The following is a 17,389-nucleotide window of genomic DNA, read 5'->3' on the forward strand; positions in this document are numbered from 1 at the left end:
AGACATAGCAAAAAAACACAACACATGTAATAACAATTATCAAAAATGTGTCTATATTATTTTTTTGATATCATATATATGTATTTTCTTTTAATTTCACATATATTCTAGTGATGTTGTTTCTCAAATTCCTAAGCTCTTGGCTGCTTGTCAGGAAGACCACTGTGTTCGATCTATTTTGCAGAATTCCTTAGTTACTAAGATGAGAATACTCTGGATTGAGTTCTGTTAGCTCTGTAGTTTCAAGCTTGAAAAAAAGACTTGTGCTTTTCCAAAATACATATTTGGCAAGGGTCTATAGGGAAACATTTTGTTTAAACTCAAATGGTCACTATTGTGTAACTTTTTTTCCTTTTTTTTTTTTTTTTGCTTTTTTTTGTTTCCTATAATATAGCATTTTGCTGCCACATCTCAGTACCCCAAGCGAAAACAAGTGTGTGAACTACTTCTAAGGAAAGGAGCAAATGTCAATGAAAAGACCAAAGAGTATGATTTTCCTACTTTTAGACCCACCCTCTTATATATCATTCAGTGTTAAAAATTTCTTACATCCATGTTTTTCTTTTTAATCCAAGCTTTTTGACGCCGCTCCATGTCGCAGCAGATAAAGGCCATAATGATGTTGTAGAGGTGTTGCTTAAACATGAAGCCAAGGTGAGGATTTTGCATAAAGCCCCTTCTGTTATCAAGTAATAAAGTAAACGGAAGGCACCTCAGTTGTTTTCATTAGATACCAGAATAGTTAAAGTATGAAAATATTAATCTGTTTAAAAAAAAAAAAAAAAAGTAGCATCTGTTGGTGTGTTTAATAGAAAGTCAGTGTATGTCCAAAAGGTCCTAAAGTTATACATGAAAAAAGAGCGGAAAATAGCACACCTTTTTACAAAGCAACAATTTAAAATTCCTGTTAGCAAAAGCTAATGGACCTGATCAGTAGCATATAAACAAGCTGTGATGTAAAATCCTAAAGTGTGAGTAAAGACTGTCCAATTTTTCCCGAGTAGGACGTTGGTTTTGTAATAGTGTGTTTGAAACATCAAATTTGGGTATGAGTTGGGTTCTGACGTGTCTGGTTTATACGCTACTATTTGCGGGAAGTGCAATTTTTTTCATTGCATATAAAATGCATTTTATCTGTGCTATTTGGTGTGCCCTGAGGAGTTTGCAAAGTTTCTTTCTCCTTCTTTAAAAATTAGTTTTGGCTGGAGCGGGGCTTTGGGACAGATCACTGTTTTATTACAGAAGATGAACTTTGCAGTGCTTAATATATTTTCCCAAGAATGATCATGAGTAACAATGATGCCCATATTTTAGACTGTAGTGTTATTTTACACATTGTTTCTTTTGTTTAGGTCAATGCTTTGGATAACTTGGGGCAAACGTGCCTCCATCGTGCTGCTCATTGTGGCCAATTACAAACCTGCAGAATTTTGCTTAACTCGGGTTGTGATCCTTCCCTTATATCACTTCAAGGTTTCACTGCTGTTCAAATGGGAAATGAAAGTGTACAGCAGCTTCTCCAGGGTATGGATAATAACTGTTCTTCATGTTTTTTAAGAAACAGTTGTATTTTACAATATTGGGGGGTATATTGGTATGTTCCTTTGTATTAATACTTAATACTTATTTTTATTAGAAGGCTTACCACTTAGTAACTCTGATGCTGACCGCCAACTGCTAGAGGCCGCAAAAGCTGGAGACCTAGAAATCGTGAAAGTGAGTTGGTTGTAGAGTTGCAGTTTTTTTTGTATAGCAAACATTTACCATAACTGTAGGCAAATCGTACCATAATCTAAGAGTGAACAAGTACAGTTGGTTGGCGCTTCTTTCTGTTGGAAAAACTTCAGCATTGTCCTTTTGGTTTACTTAATTCTCACCCCAATGATTGGAAGGGCCAGGATATCATACACACATGAGCTGTGTTGTGGTGCTGATGACTGCTATTACAAATTAATAAACATCAAACTGATTGGTTAAGCATAACATTGGCAGCATATCTGCTTGCCTGTAATATGCCTTAGGCTCTCTTATTGAGACAAACAATAGTTTGTAGAGCAGTCATACCGAAGGCCAGATATATGATTAATAAAATCTCACTTGCTACAAACCACTGCTCTTGTTTTACCTCTCTTAGATAATACATCTGTTTACATACATTTACACTTAAAATCTTTTATTTGTAGTGTTTTCCTTTAGTGGGCATTTGGCAAAAAGGTGTTACAGCCACCCTAATATATGCTTTGGTAAAATATCCAAATACAGAAAATATTGTGTTCTCATTGTCATTGCAAGTCTGTAGACAGTGTTTTACATCTTAAAGTCAGATCTTTTATAATTGTTTTCTTTTCTTCCCTTAGAAACTGTGTAACTCACAAACTGTTAACTGTAGAGATATAGAAGGCCGACAGTCCACACCCTTACATTTCGCTGCAGGCTATAATAGAGTTGCTGTGGTGGAATATTTATTGGAACACGGAGCAGATGTCCATGCTAAAGATAAAGGGTAAGTAGTTAATGATGATGGAACATATATCGATAATCATTACCTGTTAGAGGTAAACTCCCAGTTCCAAGCAGTCAATTTGTTAGATTTTGAGTTGCCCTTCAATAAGAAAATTAGTTTAGAAAATATATTTATAGTAGTGTCAAACTAAGCTTCCTATCTTAAACGTTAAAATGTTTTATTCATTTGTTTTTTCTCTTTAGTGGCTTGGTTCCATTACACAATGCATGTTCTTATGGGCACTATGAAGTAGCAGAATTGCTTGTCAAGCATGGTGCAGTGATTAATGTTGCTGATTTATGGAAATTTACACCCTTACATGAGGCTGCAGCTAAAGGGAAATATGAGATTTGCAAGCTTCTCCTACAGGTATGATTTTGAATTTATTTAGAATTGCATATGTTCAAATTTTAGTCCTTATGTGAAATTTTGTATTTGTATTCAGTGATATCCATTGTACATCCAGTGCCAGTTCTTTTTGCATATTGTAGATATTCCTGCAAAGAGACAAGACCTCCACTAAACCAAAATTAGCACTTTAAATGGACTTCATTTTTTACATTATATAAAACAGTGAATTTAATACTTATCCCTACTGCAAGTGAGATGTACAGCTAGGTTACCTTTTTGCTTTCAGTCTGTGGATTGCACAATGAAGTAGTAGCAGACTCTGCAGACCACACTGCTTTCTGATCCAGCCTACCTTTTACTAGTCACCACTAGCATTCTAGTGATATTCTTTTCTTCCCAGTCTAAGTTTTGCCTTATAACCATTACCTAGTACTAAAAACCTGTTTGCTTTATGCAAGTCCTTACCTCGTATTTTTAGCCTAGTTGCCAGTCTGCCAAGCGGATTTCATATCCCTGATTACTCACTTATTAGCGGACTCTGTAAAGTGAACTTTAACACCTTCCCCTGCAATTTCTACGGTTGATCTGTTTATTGCTGTAGCAGCTTCTGAGCTATCGGCTAGAGCAGCGGTCGCCAACCGCTGGTCTGCGGCTCTGTCCGGGGCCCCCCCCCCGAGTGTGGTCCGGAGAAGGACCCCGCCGGGGAGACGCACATCCGTTGGACCAAAAACGTTGGGGACTGCTGAGCTAGAGAGTCTGATACGAAGTTGATCCCGTCTATACAGGATGAGCTTGGATCTCATGTATTTCAGTCTTCCACCATATTTCTGAAATAAGAGACCATCTCTGCTCACATGTAATGGTTTATGCTACTTGAAAGCAAGAAGAGCTGCCTGTTGTTTCACTAGTACTGTTTTGGGTCCTTTGGAACACCTAAGGTGAAAAAGACCTTTCTCCTGCACTTGCAGTTTCTTTGAGGTAATTGGAATCTGCCTGACAAATGTTTGTGCTTCCTTCTGGCTTTGTACCTGTTAAAGGAGGAATCTGATGCTTCCCCTCTGTTCTTTCAGAAACAGGGCCACTACCATTTCAGGTGAAGATGTTATCAAAGATTACATCTTCAACTAACATACATGTGGTTAGTATCCCTGCTTAGAACTTGCTGAAGGTTCTGGCCTTTGTGTCTTTCAGGTGTAATTGCATGAACTTCCCAGCGAGCATTATATTGCTTTTAGTTTAGATCCTTTTAACTGTTATTCTGCTGCAGGCTGCACAGACTCTAATTGGTACCATGTTCAAACAAACCACTGCGTTCTTCCAGCTTTTTAGCTCCGGTTTTTGCCTCCTGCTGTTCTGCTGAAAAAACAGCACCTTGTTACCACTAGAGAGAAGAACGACTGAGCATTTATCTACTTGCTGTGATTAGGCAACACACCGACTTTGTTTTTGTGCAGGATTTCAATCTTGTACTTGTACTTGCTAAATAAAATATATAGCGTAGGAATAGTATTGTGAGCCTGTTTGTAAATTGCTTAAATTAATTGTTATTAGTGTTTGAAGACTATGGCTGTAAAACACTGCTCAGCTGGTCATGTTTTTGTAAATGAATCTTCTATTACAAACAGCATGGAGCTGATTCAACGAAGAAGAATAGAGAAGGAAATACACCATTAGACCTGGTCAAAGATGGAGATACAGACATTCAAGACCTTCTTCGTGGAGATGCCGCATTGTTAGATGCTGCCAAGAGGGGTTGTGTAGCTCGAGTCAAAAAACTCTGCACACCTGAAAATGTCAATTGTAGGGATACACAAGGCCGGCATTCTACACCGTTACATCTAGCAGGTGAGTGTGATGCCATTTCTCACAGATTTGCTTTGCAGCTGTTACTGTGGTTATTTTATTCAGTGAAAAGTTCAAAGCTCTATTCAATAATTGTCAAGTGCAGCAACCCATCAAAGACTTACACTTTGTATTACACTTAATAAACAGAATAACACTTTGTATTACACAGAATAAAATGCTGACAATGCTTCTGTGTGTTCCAGCTTGAGTGGCATGCAGGTGTAGGGTCGTATATAAAGAGTGCCATATAAACAGAAGAAGCCTAGTTTGAGATTTTTTTTTTTTTTTTTTTTAATTGGGCTTCTTTAATGGAGGTAAACTTTACAAGTAAATCACATTGTGTGTGCTTGAAAAATGATTTCTGTACATTTTTTTTCCCAGCTGGTTACAATAACTTGGAAGTTGCGGAGTACTTGTTACAACATGGTGCTGATGTAAATTCTCAAGATAAAGGGGGCCTTATTCCACTGCACAATGCAGCATCATATGGGGTAAGGATTTTATTTTGTTACACAGGTCTGGTGGGTTATGCCTTTTTTTTTTTTTTATAATCCTGAATGTGTCTAGGCGACAAACAGAGGAACATATGTATGGTACAATAGCTGGAAGTATGACTGAGGTACTGTCCTATTTCACATGCTATAAAAGCACAGAGAGTCTGTCACTTAGGTCCATTCTTCTAAAGTAGTAAAACTCCTACAATCCCTTGTAAAGCAAATAGATGGTTTGGACAGTTTGATCACAGAACTGTTACCATATTATGTTCATGGTAAGAAGTCTCAACACCTGGAAAAAACCTATTCTAACAGAGAACATAAATAATTTATAGAGCACTCTTGTGATTGAATTAAAACCTAATTTTGCCTTTAAGTGCTAACAAAATAGCTTATAACTGCAACAAAAGACATACAATATGTTTTGGATTACCCTGGTGGGTGGGATAAATTTACCATTTTGCCCATGCACAGGAGTTGGGTCATCTGGGCCATAACAATCTAGGTCTGTGTTTTTCAACCCGAGTTCTGTGAAACCCCTGGGTACTTCCAGAGGATTCTAGGGTTTCCGTGAGCAATGATCATTTTGTGCCTCTCAGATCTATTTGAGACACCACTCATCCTTTGGGCTATCTGTAAGGGTGACAATCTTCCTGCTGGCCAGCAATGTAAGAGCATTCTTCCCACTGACCACCACACTAATGTTCTATGAGCTGAGGATGTAGTAACTTTAGCATTGGTTCCCCTAAGACTTGAAAATTATTTCAAAGGTTCTTCCATGTTAAAAAGGTAAAAAAAATGCTAAACTAGGATTTTGGCAAAGTAATCACAGATATATTATTGCTGTGGTGAGACACAGGTATAGCAGATTTATTTTCCATTTTTAGTTGTTGCCATGCAGAAGTATGATATTAACCCTTTTTTATGTATTCATGATTTGTAAGTTTGTGATATTTTGAACAGATTAACAGGTGTGTATTGAACCGTAGCCTTATCATGTTTGTGTTGGGTTTTATTTGGAAAGCAAACTTTTACATACCTTTATCACCTAATCAAGCCTCGCGGTTTTCTGCTAGTCCTGACATCTGCATAGTATGATAAATCTCTCTCTCCAGTACCTCTGTAGATTTAGGAGCTGGATTGTGATTTTGTGAATATTGCATGAATCCAATTGTGCCCAGAGCTGCAGCAGGTGCTGTACAGGACCAATAAAGCTTTATGGTTTGTTTTCAGCCTTGTGGGTAATAAAGGTATTTTTACCACCTGTCAGTCAGCGCATTACAAGTGTTATGTTTTACTGTAGCCAGCACGAAGTACTCTGCATATAAATTTATTGATCTGTTCTCTATTGTTCGTTATTTGCCAAAAGCCGTCTTTATTTTGTCTCTAGTGTAGTATATTTTGTTAATGTAATTGCACATTGCAGTAACCAACTTTGTCATTTTTTTTCAGCATGTCGATGTGGCTGCTCTACTTATCAAATTCAATGCTTGTGTGAATGCCACCGATAAATGGGCTTTCACTCCACTGCATGAAGCCGCTCAGAAAGGAAGGACACAGCTTTGTGCTTTGCTTCTTGCACATGGTGCTGATCCTACGCTAAAAAATCAGGAGGGGCAGACACCATTAGATTTGGTTACTGTAAGTAACTAAATGTCCCTTTTCTGTTGATCTGTATTGCATTTACATTTTCTTGTTTGCAGTATGACTGTATAAGACAAATTATAAATGTACCTAAGCACATTATGTTCAAAAAAATGCAACCCTTCAGCATTAACAGTATGTCCACTGCAGTGTAAAACTTTTTTCATGTCATTGTTGATTTCTCATATTTAACTATGACTAGAGCAGCTTTGATGAAATTTTATTTTAACAAGCATGCCTCAACTGGTGTATTTGTCCTGTTAATCCAAAGACTACAGGGAAAAACTGTCTGTTCATTTATGTTCTTTTAAATACCCTACATGACCAGCCGCTTTGTGAATCATGCTTTTCTTCAAACGTTCTCTAGATCTCAGATTTTTGTTGGGCCAGTACCGGCTTGCTCTAAACAATGTAGCAACTTTCTGTGCCATTTTTTTTTTTTTCACAAGGAGTGCATAGCTCTCATGTTTAGGTATACTGTTCAATTTGTGATGCGCCTATCCTGCTACAGCTACTCCATAATGAGATAAACCAAACCAATAAATCTGGAAGTAAAACATCCATCAGTCTATTACTATACATGTGTCATAATTGGTATATTTTATTATATAATAAACCAAACAATTTTAAACCTTATTTCTTTAAACAGGCTGATGACGTGCGTGCTCTTCTAGCAGCAGCTATGCCACCTACATCATTGCCAGCATTTTATAAACCACAGCTTATCAGTGTTTCTCAGCCCACATCCTCAACAGCAGGAGTCTTACCTTCGGTGCCCTCAAGTCCCCCCACCCTGTCTGCTGCCAGCAGCTTGGATAACCTGGCTGCCAGCTTTCCAGAATCGCAGTCTACATCTGCTGGTGGAGCTGAAGGAGCTATAGCTTTGGATAGAAAGGAAGAAGGTAACTTTCTTCCACTGTCATTAAAAATAATGTACAATGGTGCTGTATATGTATCAGAAAAGCTAGCAAAAATAAGTTTAACAAGTAATTGGCTAAAATGAACGAGCCAGAAAAGTTGCCAGTTACAAATAACTTTTTTTCCCTTCTTTTAAATTATCCCTTTTGTTTCCCTCTCTCCTCTTGCCTTTGTTTTACTAAGTACCTGGAGTGGATCTGAGCATTAATCAGTTTTTGCGTAACCTTGGACTTGAACATTTAATTGACATCTTTGAGAGAGAACAGGTAAGAATAATATAGGTATAATATGTTGTTATAGGTCATATACAATTGTAATATTTTAGTATATTAGACTATGCTTTTTACTCTTTTCTAGATTAACAAGATTTGTGTTAGTGTTTTGTTTTTTTGTTTAAAATATTTACATGTGGATTAATTTGTTTAAAAACCATGACTTTTTTTTTGTTCATAGTGTTCTTTGTACTTGCTATTCTATACACGTGTTAATGTTTTTTACCTAATTTGCATCCTACTCACAGGAATGTATGATTTTAATTTACAATATTAATATAAAAAACACAATGTTGTGTCTGTTTATAGATCACACTAGATGTTTTAATTGAGATGGGACACAAGGAGTTCAAAGAAATTGGAATTAATGCTTATGGTCACAGACATAAAATAATCAAAGGTGTGGAGCGGCTTATTTCAGGCCAGCAAGGTAATTTCACAGGTCCTTTGTGATATGATGGCATCTTATGTCAAGAAAGTTTGTCACTTGTAACACTGTCACTGGGCGAATAAAAAAGATGGGAGTAATTTGCTTGCACATGCACACACTTATTGTTTAAAATAATAGCACATGGGTAAGTTTAAGCATGTACTACCACAGTGCTTTTAATTTTTAATGACTCGGCACTGAAGCATAGCATGGTGCACAACCACTTTGGCTTGCATTGCAGCCATTTCAAAAAGATTGGACTATCTTAATGAAGAACACATTAAACGGTAGCTTAATGCAACACTGAGATGTAAATGACCCTTTAGATTTTCTCTGGTGTATGGGATATTTTATTATTGCACAGATATACTTTATATCAACCACTTAGCTGTTTTTGTAAGAAGTTGTAAGCTTACACTGCGTCTTAATGTGTGGGGCAAATTACTGATTTGAATCTACACTGCTGTGCAAAAAAAGCTCTAAATATGATCACTGTACTGTGTGGTTAGTGTTTTATTAAGGGGGTGACTATTGCTAACATCTAGAACTGAGTATTGTATTTTTTTATAAAAATATTCTGGGGTTGTCTTGTGTTTATTTAATCTTGGTTCACTCTGGCTCATTTCTAGGTTTAAATCATTACTTGACACTTAACACCTCTGGCAGTGGAACTATTTTAATTGACTTGGCTCCAGACGACAAAGAATTCCTGTCCGTGGATGAAGAGGTAATCATTTGTGGCCCTAAAATAACCCATACCTGGTATACATTTTATAACCAAAATTGTTCAATTCCTTTGAGTTAGTATAAGCTAACCTGGGGTGTGGGGGTAGAATATCATACAAACTGACAGTAACTGCAGGTATGTTGTATGAATATTCTATAAATGAATTTGTAAAGGTAAGGTTATGTGCAGAAATGATGCCACATATATATGCAATCTACTGTAAGCTGTCTGGAAGCTGCTATACCATTATTACCATGTTAACCCCCTTGGCAGTATTCCCCAGTGTGACTAGGAGTAAAAAAAAAACATACAAAAAGCATTAATCCTACTCGGGGTAGCTAAAACAAAAAAAAATAAAAAAAACCCCACTTGGCTTGTCCCATCGTATCCCCTGGCATCCCGCCCGACGGATCTCATCCTTGGGCGGCATCTTCTTCCTCCGATCCTCAGCCAGCTAATGCAGTGACATTCCCCGGGGTTTCCCCGGTGACGTCGGTGCACACGGGAGGCACAACGGGAAATTCAACAAACAACAATTAAAAAAAAAAACAATTAAAAAAAAAAAAAATGAAAAATTGATGATTTTAACTAGGTTATTGTCCTTATCCCTTTTTGCTCACCAGTCATTATGTGTTGTGATGCCTGACCTCAAGTGTAATGTTTATTCCTTTTACTTTCCTTTATTTTTTTTAGATGCAGAGTACAGTCAGAGAGCACAGGGATGGAGGACATGCAGGTGGAGTCTTTAACAGATATAATATTCTTAAGGTTTGTATCTGCTGATAGCTATCCTTGAGGTTTTGCTCATGTTCAAGCTTGTTTTATGAAAGAAACCTTTACCTAATAATACATTTCAATGTTGCTACAGATTCAAAAGGTGTGCAATAAGAAACTCTGGGAAAGATATACACACCGGCGAAAAGAAGTTACAGAGGAAAACCATAATCATGCCAATGAAAGGATGCTATTTCATGGTAAGCCTCAAAATATGGCTTGAGGGCAAGGACTTCACATATAGCACTTTACTTCTGTTTAAACAGAGAGCATACTACAGTGCCAGAATAAAAGTTCATTCACTTGAATTTCTGCAGACAGCAGTGATTGGCTGCTTCCGTTTTATCCTTTTTGGACATTTAAAATATTGGCCCTGTAGTGAAAGTCAGATACTGCAATAGTTTTCATACCATCACGGATAGTTTTCGTACCATTTAACAGAATGTGGTATTGCCTGTTGTATGTGGATAATTCACTTTTTTTTTTTCGTCACAGGTTCTCCATTTGTTAATGCAATAATTCACAAAGGGTTTGATGAAAGGCATGCATACATTGGTGGAATGTTTGGAGCTGGTATATACTTTGCTGAAAACTCTTCAAAAAGCAACCAATATGTCTATGGCATAGGAGGCGGAACAGGCTGCCCAGTGCACAAAGACCGATCTTGTTACATTTGCCACAGGTATGAATGTTTGCTGTTAACTCAGAAATATCAAAAAGTATTCCCTAATGCTTCTAAAAAGTAACCCACATTTCAGGTAAAAATGATTTGTTTATATCTAGAAAGCACTGCAGAAAGCTGTCAAAAAGTAAAACTGCCAGACTAGACAGGATGACCTTTATTGATCATGGTTTCCATTTGCTGTTTATTACCTCTTCCTGGGACCAATGGCTGTTTTCGTTACAAAAATCTGCATCTGTGTGAGCCGTGATCTCTATTACATATGGAAATCTCTACTACATAGTATACACTTTTATTTGGAATGAGTGGAGATCAGTGAAAGAGATGGGGTGTACGTTTTACCAGCAGATGGCAGTCTTCTTGTGTTTTTCTTAAAACTTGCAAGACCAAGACTTGAAATATATAAACAAAGAATTGACAATATTATGTAGCATAATTTGTCTCCTGTAAAGATGCTTTCTGAACAGGACATGACTAACTTTTGCATGCTTTTTAGTTTTAGTATTTATTACTTGATGCTTTTTGTTCACAATCAACAGTTTATTCATTCTTCTGCTACAGGCAGCTACTGTTTTGTCGAGTGACATTGGGGAAATCGTTCTTGCAGTTTAGTGCTATGAAGATGGCACACTCCCCTCCAGGTCATCATTCGGTAACTGGGCGGCCTAGTGTTAATGGACTTGCTCTAGCAGAATATGTCATCTACCGTGGAGAGCAGGTATTTAAGATACTTTTATTTTATTTTCACAACTTGCATGGTTTCCTTTGCCTTAAATGTTAAGATTCCTTTTTTGCCTATTTTGAATTCTGCTTTTACTGTTTTACTGCCGTGTGCTACAGTGATTTTTCAGATGTGTGAGTATGCAAGAAGAAAAGAGCCAAAGTTGCCCTATTGACATTCACATCATTTTTGTCAAAATGTTTGTTCTGAAGTAAGGTGATTGCATACTTCATAAAAGTTCTGCATCCCAATATACAATACAGAATGAGACAAAAAGAAAAAGGGGGATCTTCAAGGCACTAGTTAACAATCGATTTATTACTCCATTAGTCTGTAAATAGGACAATATTTTAATACCCACAAAAAAGATTAAAAAAACCTTGAATACAGGAAATAAAGTGATTCCAAACACTGTTCTCAATTGTTTCTCGATGCGTTTTGTAGACAAAGTCCACTTCATTAGGAGCCGTATTAGGATCTAAAATCATATACACAAACATCACAATCATATGCACAGTCACAAAACAATCCAAAGCCAATTTATAAATTACTGACAAAGATCACCAGTACTTCTCATAGGAAAGAGGAGGACAGCTTTCAGGAGCTCAGCATATTGAGATAGGAGTTTAAGCAACAGCTCACTTTAAAATACTGCAAATATTTTCAAAAAATCCAATATTCCTTTAAAGTGAGCTCCTAAAATCAAAACCCCTAACATCTTTATTCACCTATTTTACCCTTTAATTAAATATATTCGCCATAAACATTTCACATCTCAAGAAAGCACGTGTTCATTTTTCTCACAGGGACAGGAAATAGTGGAGCATAAAGAGAACCCCCCCCCCCCCCCCCCCCCCAACGATCCCCTACATGAAACTTATATTCGTCTAGTGCCTTTTTAAAATGTGCAGAATTAGTCATGCCATTTTTTTTATTAACAGTATTATATAGTTTGACATGTATATGGGCTTTGTGTAACATATATTTTTGTTAAAATTGTTTGGTTGCTTGAAGTGACCATTCCTTTCCTACATAACAGGTGAATACTTGTTCACCTGTTAACCTTTGAATAGTGTTTTAAATAATCCTTTCCTGCTTACTTTGATTTATAGTGGTCTCTGAAGTTTGCTGCAAAATACACTTGATGACCTGCATGTTACTTTTGAATTTTGTAATGTCAGCAGGAGGAACCAATGAAAGCTGTGGGCGAACAAAAGTTCTCTTTTATCCCACCAAGGACCCTTTCTTTACTACTGAGCATTTTCAACTATTTTTTTTTTAGTAGACTTTAATAAGTTGACTAACAATGTACATCTCCAATGTTTCTATAGGCATACCCGGAATACCTTATAACGTATCAGATAGTGAAGCCAGACACTGCTGCAGAAGGATAAGCACACAGCCTTGAAGCACACGGACTTAATATGTGGAACCTACATCTCTGTGATGACTAATTGGAGAGACTTTGATAAGCAATGTGAATACATTGTGATATTTTCAGAGACTAAAGCTTTAAAATGTTTAGTGTATTTCCTGAACATTCACAAAATACTTTATCAGCACTTTAACAGACACCATTCTTGATATAAAAATGGGTTTGTCTATATTTAACTCTACACAAAGAAACATATTGCGTTAACTTGAATTTTAAATTTTTTTTTTTTTTTTTTTTAATACATCATGTTTAAGCATCTAACTGCATTCATTATAAATCCTGTAAAGAGAAGAAATTAGCAAACTCACATTACTGAAATTGTGTCTTTTAAAACACAATATTTACACTGAATACAGTTAGTTTGTAAAACTGTAAATAAGAGCTTTTGTATTGGCCTGGTATTTATTTACATTTCTTTGTAATATAGACTTTTAAAATGGCAACATTGTACAAAGGAGAAAAATGTGTATGTAATTTTATGAGATTGAAGCTTTCAGATACTCTTTGTGTACCACATACTGGCCATTGTGTATCTGATATAAGGCCGAACTCGGATACGATTTGGCCCTGACAATAATGTTCTCAATTTTTCCTTGCACCACAAGGGTAGAATATGGATGAGTTTTTAACTTGCTTCAGGTACATGAAGGACAGATTGCATTTTTCTTTTTTGTTCAGCTTCCTAAATATTAACTACTTAAGATAACATTTCTGTTCTTAACAGTGCATCACAGTCCGATATCCTGTGGTTACCAAGTATTTGGTTACCAGTGTTATTTACAAATAAATGTAAAAGTTTTTATTAGGGTCTTTCAGAAATGGAGCTATGTTCTTCTACAACCAGGAACATTTAATTAGGCGGTTTTAATTTGTCCTTTTGGGGCCATTTTCTGTGATTCTTACAACGATAGCCCTTTAAAACTTCAAACAATTGAGACCTAGACTGGAAACAGATTACTAATCAAGCAGTAGGAAGATTATTGGGGGGGAAGCAAGAGACCCCCACTAGATTTCTGCCCCTAAGGAGCAAGTATTTGTGAAAGTGAATCTCATAGGAAGTGTAGTACACCTTGGCCTTCATGTGCTTTTTTTTTTTTTTTTTTCCCCATAGCAAAGCTGGGACACGGGGGAACCTTTGTACCCAAAAACCTGAAATCTACCAAGTAGATTTATTCATTGTTATGAGACATCTTTAGGATGTTATGAATAATATAGCAGTTTACAAGTGTATTTGTTATGATTTGATCAAATGGCTATGAAATATTTGGAGGCGGGTTGAGGGGGGATAGTGATGACACTGACACTAGGCTTTCATTGCCAGTATATAGGAAAATGTCATCAACATTTAACAAATTGTGGCCAAACAAGTGGAATTTTTTACATTCAGTAACAGGATTCTGGTTTTCTAACTGGAACTTTTTTTCTCTATAGTGGTTTTATGTGAATAAACCTTTTCGGATTGTATAGTCAACGTCCAATTGTTTAATGGTTAATGTTTATTTTTGTTCTTTGAGACCTTCCATATTCCACATAGCTATGTAGCTTTGAACAGTAATTAAAGTGTTTTGGTGAAAATATTTCGACTTTTTTCTCAGCATGCATAGAAACTACCTTTCGTTGTCACCTATGTGACAAGTGCACAAATTTCTTGTAAGGAAACAATAAATATAGTTACCTTTAAAAAATCTGTTAAAACAAGGGTGCTTGAATAATCCGCCCGCACTGACGTCACCAGGAAACCCTGGTGAACGCCTCTGCAGTATCCGGCTGAAGATCGGAGGAGAAGGACGTGTCCCCAGGACCTGCATGGAGGAGCAGGATGCCAGGGGACTCCAAAGGAACAAGGTGTTTTTTTTTTTTTTTTTTGTTTTTGGCAACCCCCCGAGTGTGACTCAGGATTAGCGCTTTTTGAAATGAAAAATCCACCCCGAGTCACACTCGGGAATACCGCTGGGGGGGTTAATCATTTACATATGATGTTAAGAGATTGTCTTCTGCAGTGTTTTTGTGGTTTATACATAGAGGTCTGTAATGGGCATCTTAATCCACCTTCAGACAGTCCTGCAGCTTCACCAAAGGGAAATGAAATGATGCTACAGTCCTTGAATACTATATTTGACCAACATTGTATTCTTAAGAATTGTATGCAGTAGGTAAGGATTTTCTTTGCCATAATAGTCGTATTTTCCCAATGAACATAAAAATGACAGATTTGTTTTTTGGTAAATGGCATTTTGTATATTACTGTATCTTTAACACTCTATAGAGCTTTTAGGGTCTGTGTTTGGGAAGGAAATTTAAGGACATCCTGAATCCCTGTAAACATTTTAAAGTCTGTACAGACATCAAATCACCATACCATTATTTTTTTTTCTTTCAAATATCACTTCCAGTGACAGATGAGTAACTCTGGGAACTGCTGTACACACGGGGCAACAATCATCTGACATAGCTTTAAGCCCCTTTCTGCAGGGAGCAAATCGATTTATTGAATCCGTTGTCTTTGGGGTATCCCCATTGGTGATAGATTATTTGGAAGAGGAAGGGGGCAATTTTTTTTTTCTCAGGACCACATTGTCCTAAAATAACTCATAAAGCTTTCTCTCCGCTAAAAGATACAATATCGCTATTCTTTTTTAGGACTGTCATTCATATGTGGAGAACATTACATAACTTGGTGGATGTTTCAGCTGATGAACTCTAGATATATATATACTGTATACAATTTGCTTTGCTGTTAGTCTGTAGCATTGGATTACTGTTATGTGCTTTCCTGTGCTCAGTATTACAGATTTGTGCATTTGTCAAATTGTTGCAAATTGTGATGTTGAAAAATAACTTCTTTTATTGTAAAAACCATAGAAGAGGTTGCGAAGAGTTTTTACAGTTGTGCCTGCCTGCTCTATTAAACTTTTGTGATGTTAAAAGCTGGTTTCCAGTTTCTACTTTTTCGTTTTAATAATACAAATTCTGTAATTAATTTGTTTTTGTGCTGACACAACATTGTGCAAAGAGGCTTTCTTCTGTGCCATAATGTAATTTCTTGGCTGTATTTCGGCAGCTTTGTCACACACACACGATCATTCCAAAATGTCCAAATATTTGTCTTTCAGCAGAGCACCCTGTGTAATTAATTGTAGTTATATCCTGGTGTTTTGAGGCTTCATGCCCACCCTCCCTCAGACTGGGGAGTGTCTCACTGGGTACTTTCAACCTTTTAGGCACATAGTGTTTAAAGGAAATATGTAAAAAACCTAAAAATGATGGTGACCTACAAAGTGTTCACTATGCCTCTGCATGAGGGCCATTGGTTTGGAAGTAATTTTCCATCATGTTTTCTGCAATATGTCTACTGAGACATGTATGGCATCTATAATGCTCAGTTTAAAATACATTCTGCTACCTGTGCTACCATGACAAAGGTTTCATGCATATCTATGTATACCACATCGGTGACTGTTTTTGGTGGAATAAAAAAGGACTAACAAATTGTGCACAAGACAATGCGTTAGCTTTTAGACTATCACAAATGTTTATTACCTATATGCAAATTCTGGAGCCCCAAGTTTGACATGTTATGCAGGTTTAATTTTACTTAAAGATCCTGTGTGAATTTTAAATGTCTGCTTCCAGTGTGACAGCTGTATAGGCTGAAATTTAAGAATAGACTTTTAAAATGTTAGAGATTACGAATAGGACAGTAGGGAAATTATGTAGAATGACCAGCAAGAGGATAGAAACCCATTCTAAGATGCTAGTAAAAAATCCCATCGCTATGTTGGGTGACATTACTAAGTTCCTGGAAAAGTAAAATGCCTGGCAATTGCTGTGTGAATCACCCAAAAGAAGTGTGCAGCAGGTAAAGTTTTTAGTGTGTGATCTGTATGGTTATTACAAGCATCGGCATGTCATGCTAGGTAAGTAGCATTTTCTGGAAAGATCAGCAGTGGTAGGTCACTATTTTTCTTTCTTTGTAATGTAAACTAAACACCAGTTTGTAGACATTTTGTCTTTCCATTCATATACTCCAGCGCTGGCTATGTGGCTCTCTTTAGGTAGGTCTCACAAAAGTGAACCATGTCTGTGCTGTGTGTGCTGAGACTGTCATGTGTAGTTGCCATTGAAAGCTCATATGTCAAGATGAGGGGTAGAGTGTTGGAAATTCATTATTAAGGTAAACCGTGGGAACATTCCCATGAGCTTGTGGTTGCCTGGGCAAGAACTGAACCATTCAAACCCAAAACAAATTAAACATTAGGGTGTTTGGAATAGAACAGGTCATCGCTACTTTGGCTTAGAAACACTTTAAGGGGTTTTGTTTCCCTAAGATATATTGATAGCCAAACTAAAGGTGCGTACACACTTCCAATTTTTATCGTTCAAAACGAACGATCGATTGGGCAAAAAATGGTTCGTAAAAAAGTAACCAACGACGCCGACGAACGAGGAAAGTCGTTGGAAACGAACGACCGGACCGGCGGATCGGATTGGACGACGATCGTTGAACATCGTTCGTGTGTACGGTCGTTCGTTGATCGTCCATGGCCTGAGCATGCGTAATGAACGAACGTTCGTTCACTTTCCTGTCGTGCA

General features: G+C 37.0%; 1 protein-coding gene across 3 annotated transcripts in view; it reads left to right on the forward strand.

The window, feature by feature from the left end:
- TNKS2 (tankyrase 2) overlaps nt 1–15,723 on the forward strand; it is a 30,941-nt gene extending 15,218 nt beyond the window's left edge. For 2 of the 3 annotated variants that reach the window (XM_072425206.1, XM_072425208.1), the window contains exons 10-27: nt 395–486; nt 576–654; nt 1,353–1,524; nt 1,637–1,716; nt 2,358–2,503; nt 2,707–2,872; nt 4,480–4,699; nt 5,081–5,190; nt 6,646–6,834; nt 7,487–7,739; nt 7,939–8,021; nt 8,337–8,457; nt 9,087–9,184; nt 9,878–9,952; nt 10,053–10,158; nt 10,454–10,640; nt 11,202–11,358; nt 12,693–15,723. In XM_072425206.1, coding sequence (XP_072281307.1) covers nt 395–486; nt 576–654; nt 1,353–1,524; nt 1,637–1,716; nt 2,358–2,503; nt 2,707–2,872; nt 4,480–4,699; nt 5,081–5,190; nt 6,646–6,834; nt 7,487–7,739; nt 7,939–8,021; nt 8,337–8,457; nt 9,087–9,184; nt 9,878–9,952; nt 10,053–10,158; nt 10,454–10,640; nt 11,202–11,358; nt 12,693–12,755 — 2,397 coding nt within the window. In that variant the 3' untranslated portion in view covers nt 12,756–15,723. The remainder of the gene's footprint in view (nt 1–394; nt 487–575; nt 655–1,352; nt 1,525–1,636; nt 1,717–2,357; nt 2,504–2,706; nt 2,873–4,479; nt 4,700–5,080; nt 5,191–6,645; nt 6,835–7,486; nt 7,740–7,938; nt 8,022–8,336; nt 8,458–9,086; nt 9,185–9,877; nt 9,953–10,052; nt 10,159–10,453; nt 10,641–11,201; nt 11,359–12,692) is intronic. The other variant, XM_072425207.1, reaches the window with a different exon arrangement.
- Nucleotides 15,724–17,389: the final 1,666 nt, after the last annotated feature.

Source organism: Pyxicephalus adspersus, chromosome 10 (assembly GCF_032062135.1).
Source record: "Pyxicephalus adspersus chromosome 10, UCB_Pads_2.0, whole genome shotgun sequence".
NCBI classification, from domain to species: domain Eukaryota; kingdom Metazoa; phylum Chordata; class Amphibia; order Anura; family Pyxicephalidae; genus Pyxicephalus; species Pyxicephalus adspersus.